The sequence below is a fragment of the Cervus canadensis genome, chromosome 1, assembly GCF_019320065.1.
Source record: "Cervus canadensis isolate Bull #8, Minnesota chromosome 1, ASM1932006v1, whole genome shotgun sequence".
Classification (NCBI taxonomy): Eukaryota; Metazoa; Chordata; class Mammalia; order Artiodactyla; family Cervidae; genus Cervus; species Cervus canadensis.
The window spans coordinates 17605533-17616302 of record NC_057386.1 but is presented as its reverse complement, the minus strand read 5'-3'; the positions used below and the strand labels follow the sequence as shown (position 1 = coordinate 17616302).

General features: G+C 54.3%; 1 protein-coding gene across 1 annotated transcript in view; it reads right to left on the bottom strand.

Moving 5' to 3' along the window:
• Positions 1–114: 114 nt before the first annotated feature.
• The window catches only part of MAP3K14 (mitogen-activated protein kinase kinase kinase 14), a 43178-nt gene continuing 32522 nt past the window's right edge, over positions 115–10770 (bottom strand). The window contains exons 7-16 of the mRNA XM_043466293.1: positions 9301–9430; positions 8940–9071; positions 8374–8478; positions 6469–6632; positions 5820–5970; positions 4029–4403; positions 3755–3861; positions 3169–3313; positions 2093–2193; positions 115–1719 (exon numbers count right to left, since the gene is read on the bottom strand). Coding sequence (XP_043322228.1) covers positions 1555–1719; positions 2093–2193; positions 3169–3313; positions 3755–3861; positions 4029–4403; positions 5820–5970; positions 6469–6632; positions 8374–8478; positions 8940–9071; positions 9301–9430 — 1575 coding nt within the window. The 3' untranslated portion in view covers positions 115–1554. The remainder of the gene's footprint in view (positions 1720–2092; positions 2194–3168; positions 3314–3754; positions 3862–4028; positions 4404–5819; positions 5971–6468; positions 6633–8373; positions 8479–8939; positions 9072–9300; positions 9431–10770) is intronic.

Sequence of the window (10770 nt, the reverse complement as noted above, 5' to 3'; positions counted from 1 at the left end):
GGTGGGGCAAAACTGGATAAGATCCCATCAAGAAGTCAGAGGGAGGCAGCTGGTAGGATGTGAGGTTCAGGGCACAGGCAGGCGGGAGTGGAGACAACCACGGCCCAAACACACTTGTCATTACCTCAAACTTTATTGCTTACAAAGTTTTCTACCATTTCAACTCTGCAGTGCCGAGGCTGCAGTTCTTCACATCCTGGGGGTTGGGAGTCTCTCCCTGGGGAGGAGTAATGGCTAAATGTGGATAGCTGGGCAAAGGCCACCTGGCAAGATGTGGGGATGAGCTTCTCCCTAGATGAAATCTCAGGGGACATCCCCTCACCCCGCAATAATTCACAGTTGCTTAATGCTACATGAGTCCTGATCAGCTGCCCCCCGAAAGAAGAGGCTGGCTTCGGGGGGGCACATCTTAAGGAAATCTGGAGGGGGTTTGAGGGGTCACATGCATGCAGAAGGGTCAAGAGCTCAGTCCCTTCCCCTCATCTCCTGGCCTGCTTGTGCCCATGTAGAACCGCTGGCCTGCCCTCCGGGAGGGCAGCCATGAAAGTGCTTTGAGGTCATCAGAGTGCAAAGTGCAGCTGGCGGTGCCCTGGAGACCAGGGGCGGCAGGGTCAGTGAGTGTCCCGGGCGGCTCGTGTGAGGGTGTGGGAGGCTGGGGCCGTGGGTAACGGGAGCGCCTGTGTCGGTCGCTTTCTGTGGAGTCGACCGTGCTCTGTCCTCAGAGCGTTCCTGTCAGCTAGGTCTCATGTCACCCTCCACTTCCACAGCTGAGCGGCTGAGTGCCAGCTGGGCAGGCGCCGTGCTGGGCCTGCGGCTGGGCTCGGGGCCTGCTGCTCTGGGGCAGACTGGTGGCTGGCGGCAAAGGGGCGCGTGCTTGGGGACTGAGAACCGTGTCACTGGAACGCCTTCTCTGGTTCTTCTGAAGCTGACCTCAGCTCAGGGCCTGAGTCGCGGCACCCTGAGAAGTGGCCTTCTCTCCCAGGGAGACCCCCACATCAGACGTTCCTCCCTCCCTGGCCTGAAAAGCTCCTAGTGCTAGAAGAGGGGTTGATGGCCAGGCAAAGCCGGGCAAGGGGGTCAGAGGGGCCCCCTCCATTACCTCAAGGGGAGGCACACCTGCCACCCCAGTCCTGGACTGGGCCTGGGTGGGGGTCGTTAGACGCTCACACCTGCCTGGAAACCGAGGGAGGGCTCACCCACCTCTCCCTGACCTGGGCCGGAAGCTGCTCTCCCCTGACTGCCAGCAGGTGGTCACTGATCCTAACAGGGTCAGGCCAGCTCGTCGGGACCAAGGCAGAGAAGACCCTCTTTGTTCCTCGTGGGAAGAGGCCTCCTGTCTTCCTCCTCCTCTCCTGTGGGCTCAGGCAGGACCCAGGTGGGAAATCCTGGGAGGTGTTCTGCTGGCAGCCTTACTGCTGCCAGCCCCTGGTCCCACCGCTGAGCCATGGGCTGGCAGAGATCCGGGAGCAGGCGGAGCCTGTGTCTCAGGGACAGCACTGAGCACCGAGAAGGAAGGCCGCTTCTGGCCGAGTGGAGCCAGTGGTGGAAGGCTGCTCAGGGCCTGTTCTCCAGCTGGCCATGCTTGACCCTCCAGCTCCAGGCGAAGCTGCCGTCTGGGGCCAGGGTGCACTGCAGGTCGATGCCTGAGTCTGGCACCTCCATGTCGTAGCGCACGGGCTGCCCGTCCTTGGTCACCAAGCTGAAGGCTGCAGCTGGGATCTGGGGGCAGAGCAAACCAGGGGGCCTGAGAGCGGCCGGGGTGCTGAAGGGTCCCAGCAGAGCAGAGCTGATGGCTTCCTGTTGCGCTGGGAGACACTTTCCTCCAACGCAGCGGGCAGCCTTGGAGTATTATCTGCCTTTCATTCTGGAAGACTTGGAGAATCTCACCCAGCCCAAGTGGGTGAGGATCCTGAGGACCTTCAGTCACCACTGCCAGTCTTGCCCTGGGACCCTGGGGGGCGGGTGGACAATCCAGGGCCAACCATTCCCTCTGGTGCCATTTCTACTTATTCAAAAGCTTCCTTCCTGGAGGACTGAGCTAGGCACACTGGATTCTGGGAGTCTGCCCCTTAGCAGGTACCTGCCCCCTCACCTGGCTGCTGATGCCCGTTGCGATGTCTCCCACCTTGACCCGGTGGAACTCCCGGATGTGCAGGTGTTCGCCATTGAGAGACTGTATTTGGACTTTCACACCTAGAAGTCAGGCAAGGGGACCATCAGGAGAGTGGCTGCAAGCTCCCTAAGGCGCCCTAGGGAGGGGGAAGCAGGGTGGCTGAAGAAGCTGCAGAGATGGCTTTAGGACGGAAGGGCTGTAACGTTATACCCCTGCTAGCTCTTCATGGCCATGTTCTGTCAGTACTGGGAATCTGGCCTGCACAATGCAAAGGGCTAAGGTTGGCTCCTGTGTGGAAGCAGTATTCCAACTTATACACAAAAAGCATAAAGGAACTGGAAACAAAGATTCTTAAATTGGATTGTGGGCAACTTAGATGGTGATGTTCCCTGAGGTGGGACAGCCTCTGGCCAGGCATGGGGCTTGATGCCATGAGTCACACTGGCCCTGGAAAGGCCAGGGAACTGTGAGCTGATTAAACTCTTGTTCTATCAAAATCAAAGCATGACCTCTGCAACCACACTTGAAAACAAAGAAGTTCCACATGTGTTGTCTTTCTTATCTTCTGACTTCAAATCCCAGAGGAGGATCTCAGGAAACCTACGGCTAAGCTCTCTTTTTTTTCTTCTATTTTTTGGCCACACCCCACGGCATGTGGGATCTCAGTTTCCTGACCGGGGATTGAACCTTCACTCACTGCATGGAAGGTAGTCTTAACCACTGGACCATTGGGCAAGTCCCTATTGCTGAGTTCTTGATTAAAATACTCATGGGCTCCTGTTCTTCCCTTTCCCTTCAGAAGTTCAGGTTTTTGACTCCAGGCCAGGAGACTGCTCTCTACCCCCAGCTAGAGGCTTCTGGGACTCCATCAGCTGCCCATGAGGGGCCATGGTCTTTCACTGCCCCATAAGGAGAGGCTCTGATTTTAGTTTACTCTAAACTGACTCAGTGGCCAGGCACCTCAGATTCTGGGTGCTAGGTACATTCCTCCTCTCCCTTCGCCACTGTGCCCTACCCTCAGACTCCCCAGTCCCAGGCGGAGCAGGGGACTGTACCGTTGAAATAGCTCGGCGTGTCTGTGGGCCGCCCCCGGGCCAGCACCATGTTCCAGCTGGAGCTGCGGGCCTCTGCCTGGCTGCTCCACGAGTGCACGCCAGAACTCAGCGTGTCCCGTGAGCTCTGAGAAGCCTTGGACGGGTTCTGAAATGAGAGTGGGCACAGACTCAGGTCCCTGGGCTCAGGGAACCTTCTCTGGCCTTGGTCTGCTTTGGCGAGGAAGTGCTTCTGGCTTGGGCTGGAGCGTGGCTCTACTGGTCACTGTTGGGACTCAGCACGGGGAATGAATTCTTGAGGGGCCCCAGGGCTGGAGGAGGGTGACGATTATTCTCTATGGGGACTAAAGCCCAGCCTTTCCCCTCACTATCTTAGTCGCCAAACCAGTCCTGCATTCCCAGGTGTGCTGGAGATGGACTGTTTCATTCTGAGAAACCAGGACCCCCCAGCCCCAACGAGGACCCCTCCCATAAGAAAGGGGCGACCCTATCACCTGCCCTTAACCCGCTACCTGCACACAACACCTCCACGGAGTGGACACAAAGCCGCCAGCCCTGTGCCCGGGCTCCTGGTCTGTGGCCCACTCACCTTCTCACTGTCGTCTGATAGGGAGAGGCTGTCGACGCTGAGGCACGAGAGGATCTGCTCCTGCTCCTCCAGGGAGAACGGCTGGGACAGGCTGTTCAGAAATAACTCTGCAGAGAGAGGCAGAAGACGGCTGTGAAGGACCGGGAGGGGTCCGGGCTCGCTGCGCAGACCGCTGAGCCCAGGGCGGGGACTGGTTATAGCGAGGACGAAGCCGAGGCCTTGGGGCAGAGACCAGGCCCGTGTTCAACGCCCTGGAGGCCGCAGCTGCCCATACCTATCTCCAGCTGCTGCAGCTCCTGCTCAGGAAAGGTTGCCTTTCGCTCGGGTGAGCTGGGGTTCCTGGCGGGGGCCGGATCCAGGGAGGACAGGGGCAGTGGGTCCCATGTCCCAGACTCCTCCTTGCCCCAGTGCAGGCTGGGAGACTTGCTCTGCTCTGGGGGGTCTGGGGGTGGAGGAGGCTGGAGCTTAGGGGCCCCGCTTGCTGTGTCCTTAGGTGGCTGCAGCCCCGGGGCCCCTGGTGAGAGCTCCCCTGGCGGGGCACACAGCGTCTGGTGAGGGTGGCCTTGGCTTGGCGGTGGGTGGGCTTGGAGTGGCGGCGGATGTCTTGGTTCTTTGTACTCTCCCCTCCAGGGACTCCTCAGACCTCCCACTACAAAACAGAGAGCACATGTGGTGAGGAGGGAACGGGCCAGGCCTGGTGGCCTCTTCTGAGCAGAGGAGCGCCAGAAGTGGGCAGGGAGGGCGGCCCCTCGCACAGCCAGGACACGATTTCAGAGGGTGCTGTGTGGTCTTCACAGGAGGCTTCTTCCTTAAGATCGGTCCTCTCACAAAAATAGAACAGTATTTCTTTTATCCCCTTTTCCTTCCAGGTAACAGTTGCAAATTTAAAAATTATAGAATTGGCTCCAGAGAAGGACTTTGTTAATATTAATAGCATTATAAAGGGAAGATTTAAAAATAGCTCTGGGGTAATGCCCACTCATAGCTTCTAGGAGAATGGGCCTTGCTGACCCTCCATATCTTACCCTTCCCTTCCCGATAGTCAGTGCTTCCTGAGGGGGCACTATTTCTCTGGGGGGGGGCAGTTCAGCCATTATAAATGGGGGGGCCATTAGAACTACCATCTATGTTTGGGGTGGGGGCTATGCAAGGTCTCTCTCCTGTTTTACTCATTCCCTATTCGTTCTCCTCACCACTGCCTTTCAAGCCCTGCCACTTCCCTCCCTTGCACCCTACTGATGTTCTATCTTCAGTAGACATCAAAAGTGCAATATGTCACTTTAGGTTTCACTGAATTCTTGCCAAGTGTGTGTTGTTTTTATTTATCGACTTTTAATTTACACAAAAGGCACTGTGTTCTAGGCCTTGCTCTGTGGGTCCCTCCTTCACCGGGCGCTATAGTTTTAAGATCCAGCCAGGCTGCCCTGTGAACACCGAGGTGCTTTTACTGCTGTTGGTGCTGCGTGGAGCATCCTGCACCCCACCCCACCCCACCCCACTCCCACTTTTGGCCTCTTCGTGTTTCCCAAGGAGGGACACCCAAGTGCGCCCATCTCCCCTCCCACAAATGACACTGCAGTGTACACCCCCAGGCGTGTCCCTCATGGATCTGGGCAGTTTCTTTGGTGGTGCGCCCTGGAGTGGGGTGCAGGGTCCCAGGTCTGCAGACATTTGTCTGAGAGCTGCCAGGTGTCCTCCAGCGGAGTCTATGGGCCACGGTCCCCCATCCCCACCCACAGTTGGCACCGCCAGCTTTCTGACTTTCTCCCACACAAATGTCTAGAAAGTGATACCTGGCTTTATTTCACATTCTCTGCTACTAATGAGTTCAAGCCCCCTTTATATGTTGTGACCTCTTCCCCCCATCTCGAGCATGGCCTCTGCATCAAGGTACAGTACTAAGCACTTGGACTCAGGTGACCTCAGTCTTCCTAACAGGCCTGAGGCTGGCGTCATGCCCATGCTCTAGATGGGGAGCCGAGGCTCAGAGAGGCTGCACGTCTTGTTCGTGATGCCACATGACCCTGCCGCCTCTCACCTCCCACCGCCAGCGCGGGGCTCTTACCGTGTTGCAGGGCCAGGCTGACCTTCCCCCCCAGCTCCACTGCAGAAGCCCGGTGGCCTGGCTCCTTCCTGAGCCCCTCCTGGATGGCCTGGGCCGTGAGTGGGGCACAGGAGGGCGGGATCTCCCTCACAGGTGGCGGCTCACTGGCAATCTGGGGGTCAAAAGGCAACATGTGAGACTCGCCTCCCCATCACTTCCTGCCCCTCACTTCCTTTTCTTGCTCCTCCCCACTCTCCCCTGTCCTGCTGTGCTGGGGTCAGTCAAAAGGACTAGAGTGGCCTGGTCTAGAGTGAGGGCTGGGACTTTTCCAAGAAGAAGGGAAAAGGGGGCTATGTAGGACAGAACAGAGCAGGAGGTGAGGCGCTCATAACCCCCAGGCACCCACGACCCTCAGGAGGACAAGTAGGGGTGGCCTGGGGTCTGGACACAAGAGAGCCCAGAACCATGAACTCAAGAAGACCCTTCACCCAGGATCTGCCCTCGGACCCTCAAATTTGGGTAGCCAAGTATTTAAGTCAGGATCCCACATTTCTGATGAGGCCCTGGCTTGCTCCTGCCTGCCACTGAAGAGCGGCCAATACGGGAGGCACCATCAAGCCTGCAGCCCGGGCCCCATGGCCCGCTGGCCGTCCCAGGTGCTCTCACGGACCTTGAGGCAGAGCGGTCCTCGGAAGTACTGGGTCCAGGGGTGGCAGCCATTGAGCATGTGCAGCATCATACAACAGCTGCTCCAGACGTCCACCTTGGCATCGCAGGGCTTGCCCATCACCACCTCTGGCGCCATGTGGGTCTCTGTACCAGGGATGTAGTCCCCTGCGGAGGTGAGGTGAGACAGAAAAGGCAACTGTGGGCTCTGATAGGTGGAAGCCTCAGCTGTGACCACCCCAGTCAGCTCCTGATATACCTTGACTCTGTCTCAAAGTATTGTAAGTAGAGATAAAGCCTCCAGATCCAACTTGCTGGGGATAAGCCAAGGCGGGGATTGTGCTGGGGATGGGAACAAAGAATATATCATCTAAAACATGGGCTCTGGATGTCTGTGGTGGTCCAGCGGTTGAGAGTCTGCCTATCAGTGCAGAGGACACGGTTCGATCCCCAGTCCAGGAAGATTCCATATACCGTGGAGCAGCTAAGCCTGCGCACCACAATTATAGAAGCCTGCACTTTAGAGCCTGTGCTCCACAACAACAGATGTCACCACAACGGGACACCCATGCACAGCTAAGAGTGGCCCCTGCTCATCGCAAATGGAGAAAGTCTATGCAGTGACGAAGACCCAGCACAGCCAAAAATAAATAAATAAATAAATTAAAAAACCCATTGCCTCTGTCCTTTGGATCAAACTCTCAAAATGCCTTCTAAAAGGGGGAGGGATTAATAGTATGATGTTCCTGAAATTTTAGTAACTTAAAAAAAAAAAGGAAAAAAAACTTTTATGCATAAAAGACTAGAAAGACTGATGCCAGATGTGAATAGTATTTTTTTTCTGGTGGTTTGTGTTTCTTATTTTTGTTTAGCTCTGCTTTCTGTGAAAGAGATTAGAAATGATATTTTTATAATAAGATATATTATACATATATATCTTAATAATAATATATTTATATTATATATTTATATTTGTATTATAAGAATAATATATAATATATCATGTAATATATTGTTAATATATTATATATAATACAATATATATAATATAAAAGATATTTTATAATATAATAATAACACTATAGTTATTTCAAAGTGGAAAGTAGGTATCTGTGTTCAAATTACATCTTCAGAATTACCAAGAGTCCTTTGATAACAAAGAATCACTTCTAAAAGATTGGTTTTCCTTTGGTCAAAATGAAGTAATTTTATGCTAATGCTATAAATAAAAAAGCAGGGCACAAAAGTGTGTTATGATGACCTTAACTATATACAGAAAAGTACCAAAAAAAATATGAATAAGGAAAGACCTGGAGGGAATTATCTAAAAGATTCATAATTATCTCTCTGGGCAAGAGGAATGGTAAGAACTTTTCCTCCCCTTCCAAACCACTTAACACTGTAGTTATCCAATACTTTACTGTGGACACGGATTATTTTAATAATCAGAAAAATATAAGTTAAAAACAGGCATTTCTCCAGCTACAGAGCATAGGCCCCTTGGTCAGCCATCTCATTTTGCTTTGCAAAACCGTGCTCTCAGAGGCGAGGGAGGGCTGAGCTCACAGGCTGGGAGCACAGCTCCCCCGTAAAGGCTGGCCAAGGCGGCTGGAGCCCTGGGGGTTCGGAGACAGCAGACCTTGGACCTTGGGGGTAGCACCCAGCCTCTTTTGTTCTCTCCTCTGTGTAACAACATCAGAAGCAAGCACCTGACATGCATGATTGCATTTAAGCTTAACAACAAAAGCCTCATAACCTAGGGTGGGTGTGGGGCTAAAATATCTTCATGGACATAAAGTGCTCACATCACTGATTGCCATTAAGGAAGGTACGGAAGGCGCAGGGCTAATGCTCAGTGAAGGCCGCCTGGCTGTTCTCTTTGGGGGAAGGGGTGGGGGGCAGGGCATACCTGTGAGCAAAGACTTCCCCAGGCCGTCAGGTTGAAGGCACACAGCATGGCCAAAGTCGCAGAGGGCTGCGCGGCTCCCATCACTGGATAGGAGCACGTTGTCAGCTGCCAGGCCACCCCGGGAAGAAGAGGAACAGGTGAGTCACCCAGGGCCCCGGCCCAATCTGAACCTCCGGCGGGGCAGTTTTCTGGCTGACCCTACGTGGCAGCTGCAGCTTCTGATTAGTTTCATTAGTCATGGAGGGAGTGGGGAGGCAGGGATCAGTTCAGGCTGGAAGTAGGCAGCAGGCAGGCTCTCAGATGGTGAGGGGATGTGGCCACTCAGCCTTGCTGCCCTCCCCTCCCCATGGTCACTAGTAAGTAGGAGCTTGATTAGCTCTTCTCTGAGGGCATCACCCACTGGAAATCACAGTGCCAGGCTGAGGGCTGGGAGAACACATTTTCCCTTCCTGCTGGCTCAGCCCACCCACCTTGACGCAGGCCCAGAAGATCTGGGAGGAAGAAGGCATGATGGGGTGAGGAGAGAGCCCAATAGGGACCAGGGCCACGGGTGCCCTGAGCCTTACCTTTCACATCTCCATGTAGAATCCTGCGGGTATGGAGGTATTCCAGGCCTTCCAGCGCCTGGCCCAGGTAGTAAAGGGCCCGGTCCTCTGGCAGACAGCCTTTCTGCTTTATGAGCTGACCTAGCGAACCACCTAGGAGATCAATGGCCGGTCTTTACATGGGGCTTTTCCGGGCCTCCAAGTCAGCCAAGGGCAAGAGACTTCGAATAGCAGGTGGTAGAAAGCAGGCCTTTCTTGCTGATGTCAAGAGGTCAAGAGTTTACAAATGGATTGACTGGGGACCAAGGTTAACCTGGGCAAGACTTGAAGAAACCCTTGGCTCTGACTTTGGAGGGAGAAAGAATGGCCCCTGGCTCCTTACCTTCCAGCAGTTCCATGAAGATGTTGACCCAAGGCCCTTCCTTCACAGCTCCATACAAAGGGACGATTCTGGGGGAGGTCAATCCCGCACATGCCATCAACTCCTCAGCCCGAAATACTTCGACTCGCACCTGGAAGGGCCCAGAGGTGGGTGGGAGTCAGGCTGAGGGCCCAGGGCTGGTTCCCTGGGCTCCTATCTGGACCCTTGGAGCTCCCTTCAAGGAGACCACGGATGGGCCTGATGATGATTCCGAGGCCAGGCAGGGCCCTGAAGGGCCTGCTGGACTCTTAGAAACTAAAGCGTGCACCCTGGGGCAGTCAGGGTCAATGCCTAGGACTTGACTAAAGTTCTACAGTGCTGATGTTTATGGAAATAGTCACACAAAAACGACAATCCTTATCCAGGCCCCTGGCATGCTGCTCACCCTCAGATCTGCTGAGCACAGAACTTTCTTTTCCCCTGCTCAAATGTCTGGACAGTTTCTAGGTTATGGGACCTTTTGTTTATCAACATCCACGTCTTAAGATGCTTCTGTAGCCAGAGCTGGTACAGCCAAGATTCTGGCTCTGTCAGTGCCTCTGGATCCTCAGTATCCTTCTCAGCACTTATTATTTGCTGATAATTGCTTGCCTTTCCCCCTGGGGGCTAAAATGTCCATGTAGATGCGACAGTGCTTGTTTATTCTGTTTGCAGCTGTTTCCCCAGGATCTGGGCATAGGAGAGGATTCTCCTACGGGGAGGAGATTGGCCCAGGCCCCGCCTGCAATGGACTGGCAGGCTGGGGACCACCCACTCCTCTGCAGGGACCAGCGTGACAGGGAGGGAAGAAATAGGCCTTGGATACAAGCATCCTGGGCTGAGACCCTGGCTTGGCCGTTTCCAAAGGTGGATCACTTCCTCTAAGCTATGTGTCTCCATATGTGAATGGTGGGGGCAGTGGCCTCTGCTCCCGTGTAGGGCAGGGGTTTGGAGGGGTGATAACCAGCACTAGGCCTCAGTGAGTGCTCAGGGAATGGCAGCTCCTGCCTCCTCCCTCCAGCTCAAATGAGAGCCGCTTAATAAATGCTTATACTTGCTATAATAGAGACTTGTTTTTCCTTCCGGCTGCAGTTGGCTTGCCTGTTAGCCCCGAGAAGTGCCACCAGGGGGCGTGAGTGGTAACAACATTAGCCAGGAAGCAGTCGGTCAGGGTCTGGCAGTCTTCTTCGGAGACCTGCTGACTTGTGCGGCTTTTGGACTTTTGCCTATCAGTGGAAAATGTCTCTTCTGATTACTTGCAGAATATCTGGTTGATCATCTTGCACGAACTTTGACTCTGTCAGTGTTTCCAGCTCTGAACCTGAATTGGAACTAATTTGTCGACAGGACTTGTATTAGCAAGTGTCTTTCACCCTACTGCTCCCAAACTGTGTGGTGAAGTGTGCACCACAGAGAACTCACAAGGGGAACAGTGATGGTGACATCTAGGGA